Source organism: Arvicanthis niloticus, chromosome 21, assembly GCF_011762505.2.
Source record: "Arvicanthis niloticus isolate mArvNil1 chromosome 21, mArvNil1.pat.X, whole genome shotgun sequence".
NCBI classification, from domain to species: Eukaryota; Metazoa; Chordata; class Mammalia; order Rodentia; family Muridae; genus Arvicanthis; species Arvicanthis niloticus.
The window spans coordinates 13,340,634-13,366,656 of record NC_047678.1 but is presented as its reverse complement, the minus strand read 5'-3'; the positions used below and the strand labels follow the sequence as shown (position 1 = coordinate 13,366,656).

Genomic DNA, 26,023 nt, shown 5'->3' with positions numbered 1-26,023 from the left:
CTTCTAAAGAAACCTCAACACCACACAAGTGGGTATTTCATATATTATTATACATAAGCACATTTTACATGCTAATCTATAATTTCCTTTTATGGGTTTTTACATATATTTGAGCTGTTTCCAAATGAAACAACAGTATAATTTGGTTTACATAAGCTATAACATATTGAACCATTATGCTGTGGACTTAGTTAAGCTACTTTAAAACACAGCTATCCTCCAGAACATTTAAGAAGATACAGTTGCTCGTAATGTACATATATTTCTACAGGTACACTATATTTATACAATATCTATTCCAAGTTCAATTCTATTATGACTTGAATCTGCAGTGTCCCCCAAAGGCACAGAGCAACTAGTCTCTACCTGTTGGCCTGGATTTGGGGGACTTTAAGAGGTTAGGTCAGCCCGGGAAAAGCCAAACCCAGAAAGTGACCTTTTGAGCATATGGCTTGGCCCTGCTTCTGGGGCATTCTCTGCTTCCTGGTCAGCCTCCTACTGTCTGCACTCATAGTGTCCTGCTCTCCACCACAGATGGGGGAGCTCCTGATGCTACTTCTTCTCTGCCATGACGGACTAAAGTCCTCTGTAACCATAGTTAGCATAATCCAGGCCTCCCTTAAGTTGCATGTATCAGGAATGCTGTTACAGCAGCAAGAAAATTAATAATTTCAGGAGAGAGAAACCCAGGGTTCTCAGAGTGTGATAAAACTGAACATGTAGTTCACAGCCCTTAGGAACTGCTTTGTGGAAGACTTTTCCAGCAGATGCAGAGAAACCCTAGAGTGCCGTAAGCAAGGGATGCTGACAGAAACATGGGCCGTAAAGACTGTTTATGAGGTTTCAGGAAGCAACAAAGACTACTAAAAGCTGGGCTGGAGGCCACTCAGGTTATATTCTGAGGACATTCTCCCTGTGTCCTGGAAATAGGAATGAAGCTGAACTCTAAAACAATTAACTTATTTATTTGACAGGGTAAATTTCATGACAGCCTAGCATTCAGTCTGTGGCATGACTGTTACTAGATGCTTTTGGTCAGGTTTATAATGAGTGTTCAAGGCAAAAGGAGCAAAAATATATGCTTCTTGGAAAGGAAAGGATTCCATACGCCTCCCGATTCCACGAGGAGGGACTGGTGTGGTTTAGTTCATCTCAACTTATAGCAGGCAGGTGTGTGGTTCATCTCAACTTATAGCAGGCAGGAGAACCAAGAGCAGAGTTCAAGTATATTTTATCCTAGTTATGAACTGAGAGGGAAATCAAAGGGTTTAGAACCACACAGTAAATACACATGTATAGTTAATGGATGCTCATAAACAGTAGGTAATCCAAGCATTTCATTCCAATCCATTAGTCCTGTACCAAGAGATAAAAGAATACATGGCCTGTCTCCACGTAAAACACTTGGAGTAATTTGATACTCCAAGTACCTCCCAGAAGATACTCTGTTGACCTTAGTGATATATATTGAACTTGTCCCTCAAAAGCAACCCCTACACTCGAGACCACTTACCCTTTTCCTGAAGAGCACAGCACCCTCGCTCTCAGTGTCCATGTTTTACAATTCTAAGATTTTCTATGAAGTTGGTCCTTTTACTTCTTCCCACCAGTCACCAGTTTCTTTGTCTTATTCCAGTCATGAATCCAGAACCTTAGGTTCTCACCCATCCCATGAAGCCATGGGTGCCACATTTAGCTTGCCCGTCTCAAATCTCCCCACTGTGAAGTCCGCAGGAAGCAAGGCAGCTAACCATCTATTATCCAAAATGTGCTCAAAAGACCAAAGTCTAAACCACAGATGTAAACACTGACCTATTTTCATCTCATTGACGGTTCTTTGTCCTACAGGACATCTCCCATTTAATGATACATTCAGAGAAATAACCATATTATTCATTCTTGGAACACTGGAGTTCTAGGCCCCCATTTCACTCTTGATTTTCTATTCCTAGGGACTACTGATCCCTGACAATTCAGTGCTAGTAATAATAATTTACCAACTGGTTCCCTAATTTCAGGTATCATCAGTCTGTTCCATTCATACACTGTCCTTTTCAACTGGTTCTCAGACATGAACATGTGCCAGAACTATCCAAAGTCTCATTTAAACATAGATGCTGGGTCACAATTCTCCTCACTGTGTGTAAAGAACTACTGGGAAGTGAATTTCTGTGCACCAGGAGATACTGTTAAAGTTGAAATGGGGATTACATTATAAACTAGTAATCTAGGTATGCCAGCAAATATCCACAGTGAGATGCAACAAGACATAGGAGGAGGAAGAAGAAGAGTAATGTGGATTATTCCATAGGAGAAATAAACTGTAGGTGGTTCTTGAAGAAAGAGTAAGATTTAAATACTAAGAAATAGAGGCAAGAGACTCCCATCTTCTGCATTCAAAAATGAAAAGAAATGGTTAAACACAGTCACTGAGAGAAAAGGCATCTGGAAGTCAAAATGAAAAATACCATGCACAGCTTTGAGAAGTACCAGGCACAGACAGGGGAAGATGCTGTCCTGTGCGGTTTGCAAGTAAGGAATAAACAGTTTAAAGATGCCAGAAAGTCATCAGCCACTTCAATATGTGTTGTCTTCTAGCATGTGTACCAGACAGTGTCTTATCATTGCTACTGGGGTGGGGAAGCAAACACCAAGGACAATACTTCAGATAACTTTCTGTTCTAAGGTACATGCACAGGAAGCACAGGGAGTCGTGGCCACTGCAATGCTGCAATTCTGAGTCATACACATAGCACGCTGAGAGGAAAGTCTAACGCGGAGGCTGTGAGCGATGCAGGTAATCTTCTGGAAGTTTTCTAGTAAGAAACAACAATCAGTAAAAAGTAAGTCATGGTTTCTGGCTTGGGAAAGGACAAGACAGGCATATACATGGACAGAAGATATCAAGCAAGAGAAGATGTGGTACACGCAAAACTCAGAACTGCTTGTGATCTACAGAAGGCCTCACAGGTCACTACAGATTTTAATCGTGACAGCAATGCTATCAGAAGTTTGAGAACAGGGATAAAATACAAGGCCAAGATTAGTATCTGCTAACAGCAATAACATTTACCTATTATTCATTAAATTCAATTTCTAAACATTCTATTTCACATCAAATATGCTGCCCTGAATAAAATATATTTGAAGTGACAGGATCCAAGATTTGAGGCCAGACAAAATGCTTAGTGCAGTGGAATGTGGCTTTCTCACCCATTATCACTAATATTTATCAGGATTGCTTGGCTTTGCTGAAAGAAACAAGGATAAATTCAGGCACTGCTGGCTAGGACTAGGACGGGGGTGGGGGGCGGTTACAACACTCTAGGCTAAAGATCATGATTGGAACCAAGGAGCAGCAATGAAGAATGTGAGTAGCAACTGATTGAGGAGTGTTTTGAAAAATTCAACAAGTTAACTGATATATTAAATTAAGTTTGTGAGGAAGGGAGAGAAGAAGGAATTCCAAATTATTTAAGATGACTTGCCCAGAAAATGGCAAGAAAACGTTTAAATTAAAAGTACTTACAATGACAAAGTAGATCCTAAGAAACCCAGAATGTGACAATAACCTGATAGCTTTTCTTGTGTTGATATTTTCTTGTTCCCAGGAGAATCTCAGCAAACTAGCAAGAAACTGCAACATGCTACTGTGGGTTTCACTACACTGTGTGACAGTGGGGAATGAGCTCTCCTCAACACCCAATGCTTTTCTATACTTCCCATCAGTTTGAATTTCACCAGACTGAGCAGTCAGTATGCAGAGACTTTTTCTCATTTTAAACTAGAGTAAAATAAACAAGTCACTGGTACATTGAGTAAATTCACCACTTTAAGTCATTACTAAGACAGTTCTTACAAGGATTGGAATATAGCCATTGAAGCTCACTGACAAGGAATTTCCTGCAGGCAGAAAACGCTGAGGAGGGAAGACTGGGTCAAAGGTTCATCTAGCTAGCCTCCTTTCCCTGGCCCCTCCATTCTTTCCCTGTCTTCTGTATAGAACTATTCATTTACTTTCTTGCTATGATACTGTAGAAATAAACGGCAGGCCATGTGGTTGTTCAAATACTAAGATGACTCCACAAGAACATAGAAAAGCATTAATTAGTCTTAAAGATGACACACATTTAAAACAGATGTTCATACAATAGCTCTATGACTGCAATCTAACATCTGTGTATAAATCCACAAAGGATTAACACACAGGGCAGGATGCCAACCCCATATCCACTTTGAGCACTGGCCAGGCTCTGCAGTACCCAGGCAGTCAGCAGCTAAGGTAGAAACTTTTTCGAGCAGTAAATGAAGACATCCGTCACTCTTGTTGGAGAGTGTACCCAATATCCCATGTGATCAGCTTCTAACAGAAATCCTGAGAATTGTGAACTCTGCAAACACTTCTTACAGTACAAGGTCACCCTGCCCACTGCTGCAAAGCTGTTACTCATCCAGCCTAACCTCTACAGCCAAGAAGCACTGTCAACTCTGGGTATTTCCTCAGAATCAGTGATCGCTCCCAGTGGGCCTTGCATACCCTTAATTCCAAGATTTCTCCAAGAGGAAACATAATAAATTCATTTAGTGCTAAATAAAATAATCAATACCAATAAAACTATGGAGAGAGAGAGAGAGAGAGAGAGAGAGAGAGAGAGAGACAGCACACGCATGCACATGCACCTGTATGTGTGATTCAAGTAAAAACAACATTTCTCAAATTTATAAATTACTCTGCATTTTCTGTTACAACACATTCCCATTACGGAACTGAACTGACTGTGCATCATACTATAATTAGGAAAGGCATATGAGAAATATAACTTCTCTGTGACTCCTAATTACCATAAAAAAGAGCCCCAGATAGAATATTTTTTACATGCTTTTAACTTTAATTTTATTTTTCTTGCTTTGCTTGTGTTGTTCTGATTCTGGGAACTGAACTCAGGACTTTGCATACAGGAGGCAAGTGTGCTACCATTAAGCTATGTCCCTGGCCCTGGAACTTTAATGGCTTAGTTCCCAGTTTAATACCTGAAGGGTCAGGGTACCTGATGGCACCAGCCAGCATGCCTCTTCACTAGCTATCCCTGTATGATTTTAAAAATGTATTTTGTACCAAGTTTAAAAAGAAAAATCTCATTTGCTCATTCTGTATGCAATCCTTAATCACTAGTAATATAAATAATTGCTGGATTTTAAGCTATGACCATACAATACAGAAAGCTGTTAAAATATTTGTAGCCAATGTTTTCACCAATACTAAACTGATTACCAACATGTAAGAAATTTCTCTTGAAACTTGCTCAAACTGCATATAGGTCCTCTGAGGGCAACTGAAACAATGAATTTAAGCACAGGGAGGTTATATTTACTGAAAGCAAAGCAAAGCCAGACTCACCCACACACTTCCAGACTGCAGCAGTGGAAAGCGTCGAAAGCTTCCATGGTATCTTGTGAAAGGTAACCATGTTTTGATAACCATTAGAATGGCATGGAAAAAAATTCCAGACTCCTTCTGGAGAAACACACACAAACACTCTTATCTAGAGACTCCCTTGCCAACGGAAAATAAGGAATGACTGAAGAAAAGTGGACGCTCCACCCACACACTGCAGCAGCTTCATACTCCTTTGGGATATAACTTTGAAACCTTCATGCAATTTGAACACCTAAAGAAAGTTTTAAACACAGATGCTTAGAATAAATCCCAGAGGAACTAATACAGAATCTAATATAGGAACTAATAGAATCTCGAGGCTACTTTTAGTTCATTTTCCTTTACGACCAGATGAAAACCTCATATATAGCAAGACAGTGCCAGCGTAGCAGGACACTTAGAAATTTTAAGGAAAAGGCGCTTACATTCTTGAGGCGAATCTGGCTCCTAAACCACGGACTTAAGTCCGGGATCCAGTCTACCCTCAAGTCCTACAAATTATATTACTTGTTTCATTCTCATTGGCAACAGTTACCACTGTTCACTTTGAAACAGGTGCCAACTCATCCAGAGATGCTATAGGAAGCCAAGGGAATACTAAAATTTAGAAGAACATAAACTAATGGTTGACAAACTCTGAGTTAAAGAAATATCCTCTGTAGATTTACTTTGAAAGGCAGGTTCCTGACTGCACGTAACTTCGTAACTTCGCGGGGAATGGCGAAGACAAAGCACAGTAAGTTTTGCTGCGAAACAAAGGTTCCATGCTAACTGTGAGAAATGAACAAAGAATCCTTTTAAAACTATAGTGAGATGAGAGATTTTTTTTAAAGAAGAAAGTGTATTAAACTTGAAGGTTAGGAAATAGTTCTGAGAAATTTATACTAACAGTGAAACCTAAAGGAAAGAAATGCATTCGCAGGGAAATGGTTTTAAACCAGCAATCAATCAATGTTCCAGGATCAGACTTCCTTTGTCATTTCTGTTCTTAGAGAGCTGGAGGATGAGAACAACTTCCCTTACTGTATCACTGATCAAATGCTGAGATAAAAAAAATAACTGTGTCTGTCTGTCTGTCTGTCTGTCTGTCTGTCTGTGCATGTGTGTGCATGTGTGTGTGTGTGCAGATGTCAAAAGTCATCAGTTTAAGGGTCTTACTCTGCTGTGTTCCTCTTCATTTTTTAAGACAGGGTCTCTCAAAGAACCTGGAACTGGCCTTTTCGGCAAGGCTGGCTAACCAGGCAGCAAGCCCAACAGGATCCACCTGTCTCTGCCGGCCAGAGATGGAGTTGCAGATGTGCAACTGATCCGGCTTTTATGAGGATGCTGAGATATCTGAATTCGGGTTTTCATGCTGGAGTAAGAAGCTACTTCCCAGCCTACAAATTATCTATTTATTTGTTTGTTTTTAAATTTTTATGTTTTTTTCTATTTTATAGGTATGTATTTTGGCCACATGTATGTAAGTGCACAACATGCCTGGTGCTTAAGAAAGAGGTCTAATCCTCTCAGAACAGAAGTTACAGATGCTTGTGAACCATCATGGGAGGTGCTAAAAATCAAACCAGGGTCCTCTGTAAGAGTAATAACTGTTCTCGTAACTGCTGAGCTATCTCTCCAGTCTCTCAGAAAAAAATGTTAATGAAAAATTATCAAGGAAATGTTTAAACCTTTGAAAGTACCTTTAAAGTACCGTAACAATCATTAGTATTAATACTTAATGCACATCATTTAAAACTTCTTTTAAAGTTTTTTTTTTTTTATTTCTAACTGGGGATGGGGTATGCGTATGTGGGTGCAGGTGCCCACAGAGTCAGGGCATTAACTGTCCCTAGAGTTGGAGGTACAGGCAGTTGTAGGTGGTTTCTTGTGGGAACTGAACTCAGGACTTCTGCAGGAGCAATATATACACTCCTAACTGCCGAGCCGCATCTCCAGCCATGAACTGACTCTTTCACTGCTGTCACCAAGAAACATACTTTCAGAATCATTAGAAATAAAACAATGGCCACTATCAACCTTCAACATGAAGAGATCCAGGATTCCCTCAGGGATTAAGTTAACTGAGGTAGAAATTGATTAAACTGTAGAGAATTCCCTGGACTGGGATTCTAGACTACACAGAAAAGCAGGAAGTGAGCTGAACTCAAGAACGGATCATTCTTTGCTCCCTGACTGTGAACACCATATGCCTACGTCCCTCATGCTATGGCCTCTGTGACATCCCCAACACAGGAACTGTAACTGGAAGAAATGCTTTCTCCCTGACAGACTTTTAACAGTGTTTTTATCATAGCCACCAAGGAGAAAGGTGTGAAGAAAAACAGATTTCCTTTCTTCAGTAAATACAAGATTATGTAATGCAATCAATTCCCTTTTCTATTAGCAAACCTGCCTAGTGCCAAATCCACTTTCCAGCGCATTAATCCATTCTCCACTGACGCCTCTCAATACCATTGCTTTAATCATCTCCTTTTCAGTCTCTTTTCCAGTTATTTCTCCCTTCACCCATGACTGAAAGCTGAGGCTAATGCATAACAACAACACATCTAAACATTCCTTTCAAATTTCATAAGCTGAATATTCAGCAGAAAAGATCATCGGGCACCGCAAAGCAGCCCAGAAGAACTCAAGGGACACTGGGGTACAGGGAACGCACTTTCAGGGAACATTAATGTCCCAGGACTTCCCTTAAACAAACCAAACCACGCAAAGCAGTGCCCGTCTTCAAACAAGTTTTATTGATAACAAATAAATACAGAAATTCAAAATAAACCCTCTAGTTACCGTACCCCAATAGAGTATGAGGGCGGAGGGAAGACAGTCAGTCAGTGCATGCTAATCTTGCATCAAATCAGAAATGCTTCTCACGTTGCAACAGCCCTCTGCTGACTCGGGGGTACCTGAGCAATGATCTTAGAGCCCTGGAGTCAGATTCCCTGGCCTATTCCCATTTCCTAGCTGTGACTGTTGGAGCTTCCAGGGAATATAATGTCTCAGTACTGTAACTGAAGTTCCAAGAACGCTGTGTCCCAAACTCACGGGGTCAGTGACCAGCAGCAGCCGTTCCAGGTCTTCCCGAGTTAGAGACACTCCAAGTCCCTCTGCAGGGCCCCTGTTCCAGCAGTCGGTTCTTTTCAGCCCTGGCACACCAGTAAATTAAACCCTTGTATAATTACAGGGATAAAACACTTTAATAAGTGATTACTGAAGGCAAAACTGTCACCAAAGCTTCTCAGAAAGCTCGAGTTTACCTCCATATCAGAATGTTAGAGGAGGAATAGTCCATTTTTGCTTTGTGAAGATTAAAGCAAATTTAAGCATTTAACGGCCATACATGTATAAAATGTAGAGCTGTCTTATATCCGATGATCCTCTTTCTTATGCATGTGCAAAGTGTCTGCAAATTCTATCAGTCATGGGGCCCGGGCTCTTCTGTCCCATGTCTGGCACCATCATCTCCTTCCCTTGTCCTATATTCTAAAGGCCCTCATAGCGACCACTCCAGACCTAGTCAATCTGTTCTTCACACTGCCATCAAGGGCCTGAAAAGCTCCTTTCACCTCAAAGTTCTCAGCAGGTTTTCTCTTGTTTTCAGTAGTGTTCGGGCTCTTTGGTATGGTGTTTCCTACCTGTCTGTGGGTCTGAACTCTTAGCACCATGGTAGGCCCACTACTCTGCACACATACCTTGGGCAGTTCCAGGAAGTTGTTGCTTATGCTCTGCTTTTTCACGGCTCCTCTCTCAGAAACAAAGCATCCTCAATCCGCTTAAACAGTGGCTGCCAACCTTCCTAATACTGTGGCCCTTTAATACAGTTTCTCATGTTATGATGAGGCCCCAAAAGTGAAAGTATTTTTGTTGCTGTTTTAAATGTGATTTTGCTATTATCATGAATATTTATGTTTTCTGGTGATCTTAGGTGACCTGTGAAAGGTCCTAAAAGAGGTCCCAATGAACAGGTTGAGAACCACTGGCTTACAAGAACGCAAATGTGGGACAAAGCCCTGAGGAGACCTGAAATGGTATTCTGCAAAGCCATCATTCTTATACCAGATCATCAACACACACACACACACACACACACACACACACACACACACACACACAAGTTCTTTCTTCTTTTTGACATTCACTGATAGAATTCTTTGTTCTTGAGTGCTTCCTCCACTCAAGTAGATTGTGTATTCCAGTAAAATAATAAGACATCTCACAGGAAGAAAACTGGAGGAAAAAAAAAACCCTCTTATTCCGCTAAGTAGAGAGAAAACAAAAAACAAACAAAAACAAAAAAATATACAAATTTCTGAAATACATCAGTAGCAGTATTGGCAAAGCTGCCATGATTCAATAGAAATGTGAGGGGCAAGATGACAAGCCACACAACTTTCTGCTATTCACTTTGATACAAAACACAAGAAAGAAAAAGTCCATACTCCATGGCACGTTTTTCCTTTTACAAGTCACGCGCAAATAAGTAAAAAATGTGTCCAAAGTGTATTTTCAATAATACTATTACAAAATAATCTGAATTGGTGCACCATACTAAACAATGCATTTGTAGAAACGTAGGCTGAAACAAGCCTTCCACAGATACCAAAATATTACAACTATACAACCACGCTCCGAAAGCAAACAAGCACTGTGGGAAAGACTTACAGAACAGTGTTTTGAAGCAGGGCAGAATACAAAATTGTCTTTGCATGCCCGCTGACACAGATGTACCGGATTTTGTAAAGCGAACACATAAAGGTATATCAACTTGAAAAAATATCCCCATATTTTGCTAACTACTTCACAGTGGGATCACAGACAATTTAGTTTGCTAGTGACTATATTTTAAGTTACAGAAACCCATTTCACTGCAAGCAAAACCACTATTTTAAATAATGACATAGTTTCTACATTAATCAGTCTGCACTGACTCCATTGGTGCTTTGGCGTTTCTTACTGAAGCATTTTGGGACATGCTACACACGAAAGGCCTATACTAGAGACACGTGTCATCAAAATGAATCCAGTCACTAAACAGTTGAACAAGACACACACACACACTGGAATACTTCTCAGCCACAAACGAGTTAAAGAATCATCTGCAACAACTGCGATTAAATGGGAATCAGTATGTTAACTGAAAAGAGCTGTCACAGAAAGACAGAGCCCATGACTTCACTCATACTAACTAATCTAAACAAACTGCTCCCTTAGACCTGGAGAATAGAATCAGTAACCACAGGCTGAGGACAGGGGGAAGGAGAGGTTGCTCAGTGGCTACTTACCAACAATGAGACAACAGCAAGCTGTGCGGGCAGAGGAAGGACTCCACCGAGAATACAGTAAAATATTCTTTCTCTACGAAAGCTTCCACTTCTAATAAGACAGCTTTTAGAGAATAAAGTGCCATCAAAAACTGTTGCGTGGATGCACTAACAGAGGACTTAAAATTGCTAAGTGGGATTTTAAAAGTTAAAGGGCCCAGAACTATGATCCAAAGTACGTAGAGGTAAAAGCAAGCTTGGCTGACAACAAAGAGTCCACTGTGAGTCCCGGCTGAGGGAACATAGATATACCTGGAACCCTGAGAAGCACAGGATGCAGGCAGTGTAATCAGGAATGAGCTGAGATGATGAATCTGTCTTCACACTCAGCAGATCTGCCAATCAGGACAGGCCATTCTTCCTTGGGAGCCATGCTGGACCTTACAGGACCTCCCACCCACTCACCCATCCATCAGTGTTTATCTACAGGAGTTCAGCAGCACCAACTACTCATAGCAAAGCCCTGAAAAATATTATCATTTGTCCTTTGTGAGAACGTTTCCTGCTTAGGAGCCACTGGACTTGAGAGGGGCAAGAGGAGGATGTGGAAGAGTTGCGGCTATCTCCTTCGGAGCAGAAGAGCAATGCACCCCTTCCCCAGGTCACCCTGCATCCCTGTCTGTGGGGAAGGCAGCTCTGGGGTGTCTCTGCCTGTCTGTCCCGCCCTCCATTCTCTCCCTTCCCTTCTCTCCCTCTCCGTCTTCCTTCTCTCTCCCCACCAAAAGAAAAAACTAAATAAATAAAGCGAGACTTCAGGTAAAATTCCCTAATCCTGCAAACCTAACACTATTTGACCTTTTTAAAATCCCATAAGCAGAAGAGATTTGACTCCGCAGCCCGGCGTCAGATGGAGACGCCTGCGAGGGAGTTTAGAAACAGAGATTAATGGATCTGATCACACAAACCTCCTAGCGAAGGGATTTCTGAGGACCAACAGCAGAGATGAATTCAGATCATCGTAGCTTCAGATTGTGTATCTAAAGGCCTTAGCTGTTGCACACACCGACTAATGTGTGCATAAGCTTCTACTGAAAATGAATAAAGCAGATGCCACGGAAATCATGGTGCACACAGCGGATCTGAGCGCCTAGCCTAATCCAACCTGAACAAGACAATCTTAGATTTATGATCGTAAATCCCAAGGAAATCTGGGCTTAAAGAAAATAAAAACTAAAAGAAAGAAAAATCATATATAAGAAGAATAACAAAAAATTAAGTTTTGAAACTAAGTAATCAGCATCATCAAAAAGATGACATCTGCACCGTTAGATTTATCTTATTTCCTCTGAGTTCTTCAGAAAATGCTGCCGTTACAGCTTAGTTTGTTAAACCCTGCTGAGATCCTGTATATATTCCATTACGTGAACGTAAGAATAATTCCACCAATTTTAGCTTCCACCTTAGAAAATGCTAACTAGAATTATATTTCTTAAAATGGTACAAAAGTAATAGCAAGTGGGGCAATTTCTATTTGTAGGCACGCTTCCTCTACAGGTAGCGTCAGAGTCGTTGTTCAAATAATTGCTGAGGAAGCAGCGTTACTGTTAGGGGGCTATGAGGGTTCAGAGAGGTTAAGAAGCTTGTGCGGAGGATAATCTGCTAATGTGTGACATCTTATGGCTCATCTGTTCAGTCTAAAGCTTGATCCTCTTAACTATTGCCCTACACCGCTTCCACACCTTTTATCTTTCCGTCACTATGTAAGCAGTTTGTAAGCCCTTGGCTTTCAAACACATCAGGTATCCCCAGCATCAGAGGCAGCAGCATGAGTACTTTAAATTCACAGTTCCATCGGGTTTTATGGTGAGCCCTCTCTGGCTATTTTCAGAAAGCAAGCACCCTCTTCTGTATTCCTTCTGAATTTCTGTCTGTATGTCAAAATAAATTGATATCATCTTTAAAGTCAGGGTAATGTTAAACAGGATGAAGAGGAAATTAATACAGCGATTCAGGTCATTCACAGCACAGCAGACTTATGCCTCAATTCATCAGACATACCAAGAGACATGAGAATCCTGATCCTGTTCACCGTCAACACCCATGTAGAGTTGATAATATCTACCTTTCTCCATCTCTGCTAATCATGGAAACAGCCAGCTGATTTCCTCTGTGTGTGTGTGTGTGTGTGAGAGAGAGAGAGAGAGAGAGAATCAGAGAGACAGAAGGAGAGGGAGAAAAAGAGAGACAGAGACAGGGAGAATGTGTGTGAGAGAGAGACAGAGTATGAGGAGGAGTGTGTGTGTGTGTGTGTGTGTGTGTGTGTGTGTGTGTCTGTGTGTTTAAGAGAGAGTGTGTGTAAGAGAGAGGAAAAGGGGGAGAGAGAGGGAGAAAGAGAGAGGGAGAGAGGGGGAGAGAGAGAGGGAGAAAGAGAGAGAGAAAGAGAGAGAGAGAGAGAGAGAGAGAGAGAGAGAATTGCCAGGGTCCACCCACAGGAGACCACAAGCTAAATGCCATGGTCTAGCAAGAACATCTGGAACAGTACATTCGTTAGAGTCAATATAAAATGCCATGGCATCAATTAACATAACTAGATAACAGTGAAACTGACCAAATCATGTTTCTACTTTGGACACAATTAAAGGTTCAACTTATGTAATCAAAATGGATCACAAAACCCAATCAATGGATTCTGATTAACGTTTTTCTTACTTGTCTGGGCCCTTTTCCTTCACACTTACAAGTGATTTCTCTCCACTCTGCTTCCTATCATTCCTTCACTACAACTTAAATGGACTCTTCAATTGATTCACATGTGGGTGATATGACTATTGAGAAGAAGGCATGTCTTCCATCTATGACCAATTAGTTTACTTTCATTTTCAGTGTTGGGGATTGACACAGGTCAAGCACTCTAACACTGAGCTGCTCACACAGGCCCATCAGAATCCAAACCTAGTAATAGGAAACGAAATGCATTAGCATGGTGGTTCAGCATGTGTTAAAACATAAACTTCTTACTTGATCCCTCACACTTCAGCCAGGATCCTACTCCATCATCCTAAGCTTAGCTTAGCTATTTAGGACCTATCACTGTGTTGAGGAGAAAAAATGCTTGAACTTGAAGAACATAAAAACATCAATTATGAGCCCTTAGTCTCGAGGGCCAGAATTTGGTTACACAGCACCCATATTAAAAACTGAGTGGGTATGGACCAGTGATAATCCCAGTACTTGAAAGAAGACAGAAAAATCCTATGGGCAAGCTGACCGGCTAACATACTGGAGCACTGGATTCAGGGAGAGATATCAATAAAGTATAGAGGGATCTAGGATGATCCCCAGTTCCAATCCCTGCACGTGTACACACACACACACACACACGTTCATGTGTACTCACACATGTGCAAATGAGCATGTACACCTATGCACTAAAGAGTCTACCCACACACTAAAGTTTTTACCATTTTAATAAACCAGATATCTCTTTAATACATCATATATTGGGATGAATAACTGTTAATATTTATTTGTTTACTCAGATCGTGGTTAATTTCCCAGTTCTCAAGTTGAGTGATTTTGCAATTTTATAGTATCATAACAAAAGAGTAATTTTCCTTGTTCAAAATTTACACTCTTTCCTTCATATTATCCTGTTTGAACTTCTTCCTTTAATTTACCTAAAGTCATTTTGGAGAGCTGGGGGATTTAGCTCTGGGGTAGAGCACTTGCCTAGCAAGAGCAAGTTTGGTCCCCAAATGTGGGAGATGGGGTGTAGTCCTTTTGGAAACTGTAAATAAAATAGTCCAAAAAAAGGACAAGAAAAGAAAGGAAAGGACAGGACAGGACAGGACAAAGCAATCCTCCAAGTATTAGCAATAAGGCTGCTACTCCCTAGATAGCATTCAATTGTAGATATGCAAACACTAAGAACAATTACTGCTGAGACAGCAGCGGCCCAGCAAGACCTCAGGGAAGGCACTCCATTCTAAAGGCCCAAGGGTGATCTCTATCTAGCAGAGCACATGCAAGTGTGCACGTACACTGGAGAACACACATACACACACACACACACACACACACACACACTGTATCTAGCAGAGCACATGCAAGCGTGCATGTACACTGGAGAACACACATGCGCTCCTGAACTTTTCTACTATAAAGTGATTTATTTCGAAATTATGGTTCTAGTATAATAAATGTCATCATATTTTAAAATTATGGGATAATCTAACTATTTCAGTAAGAAACTAAAGAAAGTAAAATTTTAAAATAGCAAACACTCCATAGGTTGACTTTTAGCCATGCCAGGGTTATCAGCATCACCTTTGTTAATTTATAAATTTGAAATAAGGAACAACAGAATACAGTTCTTTTATAAATGTTTACAGTATTTATTTAAATGTACTGGATTATCTAATTCCTCTAAGAAAACAAACAATAGCTTCACATCAACACTAGACTGTTTTTCCTCCCTCATATGAAACATTTGGAACATTTTAAAATGTAAATTTAATTCTAGTTATTGTTAGCATTATCTTACCTCTAAATCAAAAACTCGTTAAGAAAAAAAGCCACATCAAATTTCAGTCAAATCCCATGACAGATACAATAACTAGGAGCAAACACAAACTTCAAAACACAAGACCACTGTGTATCTCTGTTCTCTTTGGCCGAATAAAATAATAGCAGTTTTCCCAAGGACTCAGGGGAAAGCTCACACACTGCAAATCAGGTTTGCTGGCATGGTGAGGGCTCAGGTTACAGAATGAAGGGATCTCAGGTCCCTGCCTCCTGGCGCCAGCTGTCCTCCTGGGGTTCACCCCAAAGGCTTTTTGATTTCTTCAACCATACATATGAATTATTTTCCTATCATGATTCCTACAGTTTCAGAGTACAAAAGAACTGAATCTACTGTGATTCTGTTTGTTACTTTTATCTTCTCTCCACATAAAGCAACAAAACATAGACAAGATAGTCAATAAACACTGGGACCCCAAATATTGTCATATCCAGAGTATTAAACAATGGAATGGTGGTGCTGTTAGCCACCAACAACAACTCTTATTAGAGGAAAACATAAAGTTTAGCTAATTAAATCAGTATTTAGGAAACTATAGAATCACAAAAGCCTTAGCAAATTACTACTCAAAACCAAGAATTATAACAATATAAAGGAGTTTACCAGCTCCACGGAAAGACTACACATACATGCACACTTGGGCACCACAAAATGGCCCTGAAGAGTGTTTTAAAAGAACCCCAAAGCTGGGTTCCTAGGGAAGGGGGTTACACCTGGAAAGAGTTGGAAGATAAAGTGAATATGATCAAAACATGTACAGACTTGAAACTCTCTAAATAACTAATAAAGGAAAAAAGGAATTATAGGGGAAAAAATTTTAAAGTAGATACATAAAAACACAAAATTTTTCTCCTATTGCAGAAAACGGAACGCTAAGTGGGTAAGGTTATGCTAACAAGTCACCAAGAGGCTACAAATATAACCATCCACTAGTCTTTTTCTGCCTTAAATGTCAAGAACTCCTATCTTGGAAATCATTTGTCTCTGTAAAATACTCTGCTGGGAAAAGCAAGGAGATAAGGATTGGCCAGACAAAAGTTGGGCATGGATTTTCGGAAACCAGTCGAATGCCAGGAGCATAGGGCCCTGAGGACGCCGAGTCAGAAAACACTGAGAACTCTGTCTGCTGCGTGGGTCTGGTCATTTTCTTTGCTTTGGTGATTTTCCAGATTTGGGTTTGGTTTTGTTTTGCCCTTGGTTACCTAGTAAAGTCACTGTTTAAAAAATTCCAACCTTCTCTAAACTAAACTAAGAAGAAAAAGAGAACTGTCCCCTAGAAGTGGCCGGTAGGAATTAGTAGGGCCTGGATGAGCAGGGCATTCTGGTCACAGCCACAGTGCAGGCTGGCTGCCAGGAAATACCAGCTGGAGTGGGAGCCGAGACCTCCGGAGACAAGAGGTCTCAGAGCTGGCTTGGCCAGAACTGGAAAAACTCAAACAACCAACCAGACAGTCAGCCCTAGGCACAAGGTCTTGCAAGGCTTCCTGGGAGAGTGAATTAGTCAGGTCATTTGGGTTTTGAAAGACATGATTTAAATTCTCCATTTGCAGAATTTTTGAAAACAAAATAGCTGCTGGAATTTACCATACCTAAAGAACCAAGAAGAAAAGTTTTCACATGCTCCAGGAACCTGTTAGAAACTGAATCTAGAATACAAAAAAAATAGGAGACACACCTGGTGACAAGGGCCTGTAATCCCAAGGGAACGGAGGAGGGAGGGCCAGCAGTTTAAAGACCACTTAGGCTATATAAGCAAGATATGGCCTTAAAGGGGAGAAAAGAAACTAAAGGAAAAAGATCCGCTCTGTGCAATAGATATTAGATATTAAGTAATTAGCATTCGAAGACCCCATATAAACTTTGGCTCCAAGCAAACTAAACCAAAGGCAGCACCAAACACATGCCCCGGGCTCTAGAGAAAAGGCATGGGCTTCTGGGTGTGTCTCCTACCAACCAGGGATGCTTCAGCGATAGGAACTTGGTGACGGCCTGAATCCATGCAGTCCTTTCACATATTGCTAAGGCTGCAGAACAATCAACCATGGTGCACTATTCAGTTACTCGGAGAACATCACCAAGAAGGAGCAATTTCCCTGGAGAGTTTATTGGAGAACAACAAGACAGGACACTGGGATTAAAGGGAAGCTTTGACCAGTCCAGAAAGAACACAGTCAGTTCTGTAAGGAGGGGGAAAAGTGTTCTACCCAAGGAAATGGTCCCAAGGTCAGCTGACATCACCCAGTTAGACTTAGGAAAATGCATTTTTTTTTTCACTTCTGGCTGAGGAAGTTTAAAGGGTCCAGGGGCATCCCTGGGATAAAGGTCATGTGTGAAGCAATGCCCAAGGTTGGATGTCATGAGTCAGTTTTGTCTTCCACAACCCCTCTGCAGCCCAAGTTATCTGTAAATGCCAGGTGCTAAGGAGAGGGATTAGCTTTCATGAGTCTTGAGAGACCAGTCTGTCAGCCCTTCCTGGCCGTTCCAGAGAGGGGATACGGGAAACAGGGTGGCGGTAGCCCATCCTAGGGTGAGGCAGTGATGATGAGAGCATTAAGAACTGTCTATGCTGAGGTAGCTATGATAGCTCACATCCACAACCCTAGCCAGTCCTAGAGATGCTGATGCAGGAGAATGAAGCCAGGCTGAGTTACACAGTCAGACCCTCCTCTTCCGTACACAAAATCAAGCATTTGATGGCCCCTTTATTCCATGCAAAAAGAAATCTTCATCTGTCTGCATGGTATATAACCACACTGTTGAAATCAAATGAAAAACCTCTTTCGTTTTGCTTTTGGAAGAAACCTTAAAGCTGGAAAGCAAATGGAGGATTTCCTCAGCAACATCTGACACTGCAACCCCGCAACAAAAAATGCCAACGATAAGTTAGCATGAGAAATGGATGCCTTATGCATCTAACAAATAGACTAGATAATACTAAAATCAACACATGATGTAACAAATGAGATGTAAGTTTAACTTTCTCTTACTTAAACTCACCCTGGTTTGACAGAAACACCTCTCCTGACAAGCCCTCAATAGCCCCACGTATTACTGTGTGTTCACCAGAAGTCATCCTAGGGACTATTCACAGTACGAAGCATGTCCTGCAGGTTGCATTAACATTTGAAATGTGATGGTTTGTTTGTTTTGTTGGTTTTCATGTCTGGTGAAGTCTCTGAGTACAGTTGTTCTTCAGGAACAGAAATGCACAGGCAGAAGGGAAGGCTACTAAAGGCAAGGGTCTCCCTGTCTCAGCAAGGGGTGGAGTGTCCCTGTCATTCAGAACCCCGCACAAATGCTGGCACTTATGTGAGACGTGGCAATCAAAAAGAATGGCGAAAGGAGAGATTGCAGTCTTGGCCGCTCTCAACATCAGGAACAAAGGTTGTCCATGCCTCCTTAGTGCTATCTCGTCAGCTACTCAGCATTCTACACCTACACAGAGTAGATGTTAAAATCAAGTTCTGGTAACGGTATAGAAATAGTCTGCGGAACCAAAAGAGTCACCACAGCTCCCTTTGCTCATAATCGCACCTCCTTTAAGAAATCCAAGAAAATATGTGTGTTAGTAGGAACGTGAATGCAATCCTCTTATTACAATGAGAAAACTGTTGCAAGTCATAACTCAAACAGATCGATGCATAAATACTCTGGCTTAAATTACTTTAAAAAACAGAATATTCATGTGTTATAGAAATGCTACCAAGACTTAATTTCCCCTCTATGAAAACATAAAAATGAAGGAAATCTAGCTTTTTACATAAAAATTACCTATCTCCAATCTAAGTTTCTAAGTGAAGTTATCTTGAATGAAAAAATATTCAAATGTACACGAAGTTACTATATTTTAAATTATAAACAGCATTTTTTACATAAACAGTAATGTATTTGAAGGTACATTTTAAAATTATGAAGCATTTCAGGTATAAAAAGTATCCTTGTGACCCAATGAGTATGGTAATAATTTAACAGGACTCCACTGTCAGCAACTGCTTAACAAACCATGCTTCTTTCAAGGCAGCTTCAGCGCAGAGACACTGCCCATATTCTAAGACCCTAACTACTTAAGGGCAACTGAAATGGTAATAGTTTTGGAAGTTACTGCTTTATAGTGTGATCACAGAAAACAAAAAGTAAAACACAGACACACACACACACACACACACACACACACACACACAAACAGTTCAAGTCACTTGAAAATGCACTGCGTTCCCAGTTCAGCCTGATTTTCTGCTGCAGTTACAAGAGACTAAAACTTCTGATGGGCAAATATACTATTTATTTCATTCAAGGAACTAAGCCAAAGGCCAAGTTCCTCTCTTGAATAAAGTTTTAAAATATAAATCTAAAGACACATGTATCTCCTTCCCATCTGGCCAAAATAAAGATACTTTGTTTTTAACTACACAAACTGTATTTACACCAAAGCATATATTCAGTTAGATTCAAGTATTGTGTTTCAAAATTTGCAGAAATCACTGGCAACATCTAAAATGAAAACCAGGCCTCTGGCGTGCCCAGAGCCAGCTGCTACTGTCCCAAATGTGGCTCTTTCCAAGAGAGGAGCAATCTACATGTGTTACAGCTTCAGTAAGAATGTCATCGTCTATGGCCAGGACTAGCACAGGGCAAGACAGTAAACATTTTAAGACTGGAGTAGTCAATTCCATCTGTGGCGAGCTACTCTGCTCTGCCAGGGAGCACTAAAGCCACCACAGACAATGTGCCAGCACATGAATATGACTGCAGCCAATACAGCTTTGAGTTCATAAAGTTTTCACATGCCATGATATATGACTTTACTTCTGATCTTTTCCATCTATCCTAAATTGTGGAGTCTGGTTGCTGAAAGGCCATACAAAACACACCGCTGGGTTTGACCTTGTGGATGTGGCCTGTGGTTTACATTCTGTCCCTGGCTGAGGGGCAAATTGGCCTGCAGTCTTGCACGTATACCAATATATACATAACTTACGAACAGCATTCTTTCCCTGTTAAACAACCATCTGTCTAAGTCACTGAAGCCCAGTTGCTAATTTTTTCCCAAAAGTCCAACAGAACAATACCTAGGGCAGGCAGGGCACAGAGAAACAGAAACAGTACAGAATGGATACAGGCTCCTCTTAGTGTTCCCCAGTGGCCTTGAGGTACAAAACACCCCAAATCTCAATTCTGGTCCTATAACTGATTGTGACATGCAAGCACCTGAAGGGAACAGTGAATGCACCATCTTTTATTAGGAGAAATCAGGGAGTAGGAGACAGCAGCTTAGAAATAAGGTCCTGGCTGACAGGACATGGTTAAAGTGCTCAGTCTTGGTAGCAAGGGTCCCTGGGGGAGAAAGAACACTGGACCAAGTTAGCTAAAGGCCTGGAAGAGGCACAGCTACTAACCTCAAAGGCTACATGCTTCTCTTCATAATTTGTAAAGGAGACCTTACGCCTTACAAAATAAACGGTGAATCTCTTTGTGGTAAAAGAGCCAGACGTACACTCTAAAGACTGTAAAACTGAGTAAACCTCTACTTCAAATAGTCTAAGTTATAAACACAAAGCAAAACAGGTTTGAGCTGCATAAACTGACCATACTAAGTTATAAAAGAAAGAAAAGCAAAAACAAAAGAGAGTAAGTGGGGGAATCTCCCAGGTCTCAGACTAGGGAGACATGCAGGAAAGGCAGAGTCCAGAGAAGGAGCTTCCCTCCTTCCCTCCCCACAGCCTCTCTGAGGACTTGCTGTCTCCCTCTCCGCCCTGTAAATTGCTGGTTTGCATCAGCAGATAGGGACAAGCCTTCTCTTCCTTCCTCGAACGCACCATAGCAATTAAAAGAGCTTATAAATGAACATCATTGAAAAATGCTAGTCTTAACAGAAATGTCTGAAACCGTCTCTTTCAATTCTGCTCCAAACTTGGTTTTGGCCCAGTGGGGTTCATACAATAGTCAAGGTACCTCTAAAAGCACACACCAGTCTGGATCCAGGTCTAGCATCTGGACTGCAAAGACTTGGCAGGAACCCCCCTCTACTTCTCTCATCTAGAAGGCATGGAGTACAGAAAGAAGCATCAACGTAAGAACCTGACTGAAGATCTCTGCCTGGGGAAAACTCCAGGAAAGAAAATTTCGATGAATGCTTTGAGGACAAATGGGGACAAATGATTTCAACTGAAATCTTTGCTACATTCTCTCTGAGCCTGGACTGCTGGGGTAGACAAGAGACATCCAGGGCAGCACACAGCAGCCCTTTCAGTTGCTGTAACAAGCGGGACATTCCCGACCATTGAACACACAGCCCAAAGCCAGGAAATATATTCCAGAATTCCATTGAATATATTCCATTGTAACATTCACTGTAACAATGGAAAATTGCTAGAGAAATTTGTTTCTTTTAAAAACTAAGACCTGTAGTCACAACTCGGGAAGCTGAGGTAGGAGGATCACGTGAGTCCAGAAGTTTCAGCAAAGTCTCAAAACTAAACGGAAGGGCAGAGTAGGACCTAATATCCTCCCAATTGCATTGTAATGTCACATTGCCTCCAGGACACCTATTTATCTTGCACAGTGATTCTCAAGCCTGGACCATTTGCCTCTCAAGAGGCTGGCCTTTTGCTGAAGACTTCTGTTCCCACATTCAGAGTACTACTGCATGTAGTACATAGAGGTCAAGGAAAAAGCTAGACTTACAATTTGCGCAAAGAGGGTATGGCTCAAATTATCAATAGGGTCCATTCCTATTTATGTGAGAGAGTGAGCACATACTGGTGGGGGTGGGGCTGCATGTGAAGGCATGGAAGACAATCTCAAGAGTCATCCTCAGGAACCAGACACCTTCTGTTTGACACAGGAGCTGTTATTAGCCAAGCAAACTTTGCCAAGCCAGCTATACGAGGTGGCCAGTCAGCTCCAGGGTTCTGCCGAAGTCTGCCTACCATCTATCTCATCATCGATGTGAATATAAGCACAGGCCACCATGCCTAGCTTTTAAGTAGACCCTGGGGATCCAAAAGTCAGATCCTCACGCTTTTGGGGACAAGTACTTTACTGAGCCATCTCCCCAGCTCCGAATACACTTTTTTACTGACCAGCTAGAACACACTGACAAATAATGAGGGTCACAGGTGATCTGCACTCTTCTTGAAAGCCTATTCTTCTAGACAATTTAGATCTTAAAGATTAAATCTTCTCATATTTATGTAATAATTTTCAGTTGTACTACTTCAGGCATAAACTTACCAATAAATCTGATAATAAATCTGACCAAATTTACAAACAATGCCTCTTCTGCATTTATTAGCTTAACACAGACCATGTAAAACAATCTCTCTGTGTGTCTGACCAGAATGGCTGCTGCCCAGCTGGCTCCATTAATGCACGGGAACATTTCCAACATTTAGCTCAAAACTCTGGGCCCACCTACCACAGGAAAAAATGTCTCAGATATTAACCATCGGCTTTATATGGAAAACTTTCATATCTGAAATCCCCTGCTTCAGATATTACAATCCATTAAAAATTTAACATCCAATTCCATAAAATGTAAAAGTTTGCACAGGTTAAGTTAATTTTTTTTTTTTTTAACCTCAAGTTTAAAGGTAGCAACCTGGCACGGATATCCTCAGTAAAAAGTGAGAGGTTGCATCGCGGTGGCATAAAATACACAGACGCTGAAGCCAAACTCTAAAATTAGCAAATCCTAGAGGTTATTTTTACTTATCAATAAAAGCTTGTTTGGGTGTTTGAGCAAAGACAGTTTTCAGAATAAGTTTTTATATTCTGTGTCTCTATTTGCATTTCTCTGTGTGGTCTTCTAGTATTATCCTGAAAGAAATACCTTTGTTATGTGATTAAATTTAGTTCAAGACCAGAATAACCATACAGGTTCAGATTTCCCTGTGACTGATAGAATAAAGGCAAGCATTTCTGCTGCCAACAAAGCGAGCACTGTTCCACAGAACCAGGTGCTTCTAAAAGCCCTTAAGTTTCACATATTGAGCCTAGAGAAAGACAAAAAAAAAAAAAAAAACCACCCGATGCGATGGCTACACGGGGACCAGGTGGACCTGTGCCAAGTGTCACCCTCTGAACTGGAATCCCAAGATGGAAATGTTTGCTCCTGGGCTTGGTTTCCAGCAGAATAGAATCTAACTAGTTACTGAAGAATGCAAAATTATCGCATCCACCCACTCACCACCGGAGTACATCAGGTCATTTAAACACAAGGCTCAGTTCCAGAGAGTTTAGGCCCAAAAGTCGAAGTGGCCAAAGAACTCCCCTGAGTGATAAAGTCCCATTGAGACAAATAGGCGGCGGAGCTCTCCTCTGGCTGAACCCAGAAAGTTTGTTCACAGGAACTTGCCTCCAACTACTAGCTTTAGTTCAGCTTCCGAACACCGGCCAGGGCCAACCAAGGGCTCAGGGGCGCCCCAAAGTATAATAGAAGGAGGAGTGGGTGGGCGCGCTTTGGGTCCGCTCATAACCAGGTCCCAAGCGCGGCGTGTAGACAGAGGCAGGATGGAGAGCAGCTTCCCGGGGCGCAGAAAAGAAGGTTCCTGTCCATCGGCAAGCACGGAGCCCCGCGGTTAGGTCCCCCACGGATGAAGCACGCAAAGAGGAAACATGCCCTCTAGACGCGCCGGTCGAAGCCGGCGTGCGGAGCTCACCTGTAGGGATGCGCAAGGGCGTCTCCTCCGCCACACCCAGGCCGGCCGCCCATGACAGCAGGGCGAGCACCGGCATCAGACGCCCCGGCCTCACTCCGTGGTCCCCCATCCGCCCCTGAGCCCGGGAGCCGGAGGCCTGCGGCGAGGACTTCTCGCGAGACGCGGAGACCCCGAAGAGCAACGGGCCAGACGTGGGCCCGGGACGGGAGCGGAGTGCGGACTGAGTGGACTGCGTGGGTACCGAAGCGCTCGGAGAGGACTGAGCGGACTACGGCGGAGCCGGAGCGCACAGAGCGGATGACCCAACCGGTGGCGCGCACGGCGCGGGCTTAAGAGCAGCCAAGGGGGGCGGGGTCAGGGCCGGGGGCGGGGCGCTGCTCCGGGACCCCGCGTCCCGGGGCTACCCGGGCTGCGCCCCCACCCTCCGAGCCGCCTACGCCTACGTGCACCGCCTCACGCCCGAGCTCCAGGGCGCTTGCTTGCGGAGCGTGCGCCCCTCTGCTCTCCCCTCGTTCCAGAAGCTTCCTCGGCACGCCCTGTCTAGATCTACTTCTCTACTGAACCCCGGGCGCTCCCGGAGGTGAGTGGTGACTGCGGGGCTTCAGCCTGCTTGGCTGAGGAGGCGCTTGTCACACTCCCAAGCTTTTGATTTTATTCTGTAAACAGAAACTTTTCATTGTCCGGTGAACATCTCTCCTGCTGCCGGTGCCAGGAGAGCCTTAGACTCTTTCCAGTAATGAAGCTTGTAAATCCGCCGGAGTCCAAGCCCAGCTTGTGCAACCTGAGGCTGTGCTTTACAAGATCTCCCTGCCAGGCACATGGAAAATTACTTCCGAAGATGTAAGGGAGCCATTCCTGAGCTCCTGGGAGCCGCCTCCACTACTTCAGGTTTTGATTAGTAGGTCAATGCAGAATCATTTGCCCCGTGTTTTCACACTTTAGCCTAAGATTTAAACTGAATTATGCAGGGGCAAAAGTTTTGGCAACTTTGTTTCACACACTCCGTCATATGCTTAAAAATGAAGAATCAAATTGACCACATTCGAGAAGCTTCTACTTAAATCTTCCAGAAATGAGGAAAGAAAGGAAATACTCATTCTAACTCTGAATTTTTGAAGTTAAAATTACTCAAGTTCATGATCACAGTTTTTGTAAAAATTAGCATAAATTCAAGAGGAATACTAGCTAACAGATTGAAAGCAGGTGGGAAAGTCTGTAAATATTTGGAGTGTGACATTTAGAGGGAAAAATAATCTTGAGACTGAGCCAGTTTTTGCTGTTTTGAAGGTCTTGGTGTGTCTGCCCTCCTCCCTCTCTTTTTTAATAAAGGAAAATTGGGGAAACTTCAGACATGAATAGAAATAGTCAAAGAAATGGAAACTGTGACTGCAGAAGAATGGAGTAAGGAAGAATGATGTTAAACTTGTTTTTTCTCTGAAGAGTATCAGCAAAGGGATGGATTCTTCTGCAGTGTGGGTGGCAGGTGCAGTCGTGAATCCAGGCAGGGGCAAGTAGTACCAGCCCTCAGAAGAATGGCTGGTAGTTTGGCTAAATATGTTTCCAGAAATGCAGATTTATGACTGCCAAGTTCCTTGAACTTGATTTCTTGCTTCCCCGAACCTCTGGAGTCCTCAACTTGCCTGGCTAGTGATGGAATTTCCATGTATGCTTCGTTGTAGAGTCCACCAGTAATTATAGGTTACCATGACAGTCTCATCCTCTGTTGAGTCTCAAAGGCAGAACTTAAGAGCTTCTATAAAGCAATACTCTCTGAGATTTTCAAAATAGCCAGACGCTTCAATAACAGCCTGTAACCAAACCCTTCCAACCCTCTCAGGTTTCCAGAGCTCCTGTCTGCTAGGGCTGTCTACTCCATATATGTCTACTTCCCATGGCAAAGACAGCATCTTTAGCTCATCAAAACCAGATCTCACACTTACGTTCTTTATCTTTATTAATGATACTCAAACTTACATGGCTTCAGATTTTTTTAAAATCTCTGCTCTCAATACCACCAACCTAGAGGACTGCTACATTTTTTTTTCATATTTTTTTCTCCCTTCTTCCATTCTTTCCTGCTTAGGTA

General features: G+C 42.1%; 1 protein-coding gene across 2 annotated transcripts in view; it reads right to left on the bottom strand.

Annotated features, from left to right (window-relative positions):
• Plod2 (procollagen-lysine,2-oxoglutarate 5-dioxygenase 2) overlaps nt 1-24,245 on the bottom strand; it is a 65,579-nt gene extending 41,334 nt beyond the window's left edge. Inside the window, exon 1 of one of the 2 annotated variants that reach the window (XM_034484193.2) lies at nt 23,938-24,245. In XM_034484193.2, the coding sequence (XP_034340084.1) occupies nt 23,938-24,046 (109 nt within the window). In that variant the 5' untranslated portion in view covers nt 24,047-24,245. The remainder of the gene's footprint in view (nt 1-23,937) is intronic. The other variant, XM_034484194.2, reaches the window with a different exon arrangement.
• Between the last annotated feature and the right edge of the window lie 1,778 nt (nt 24,246-26,023).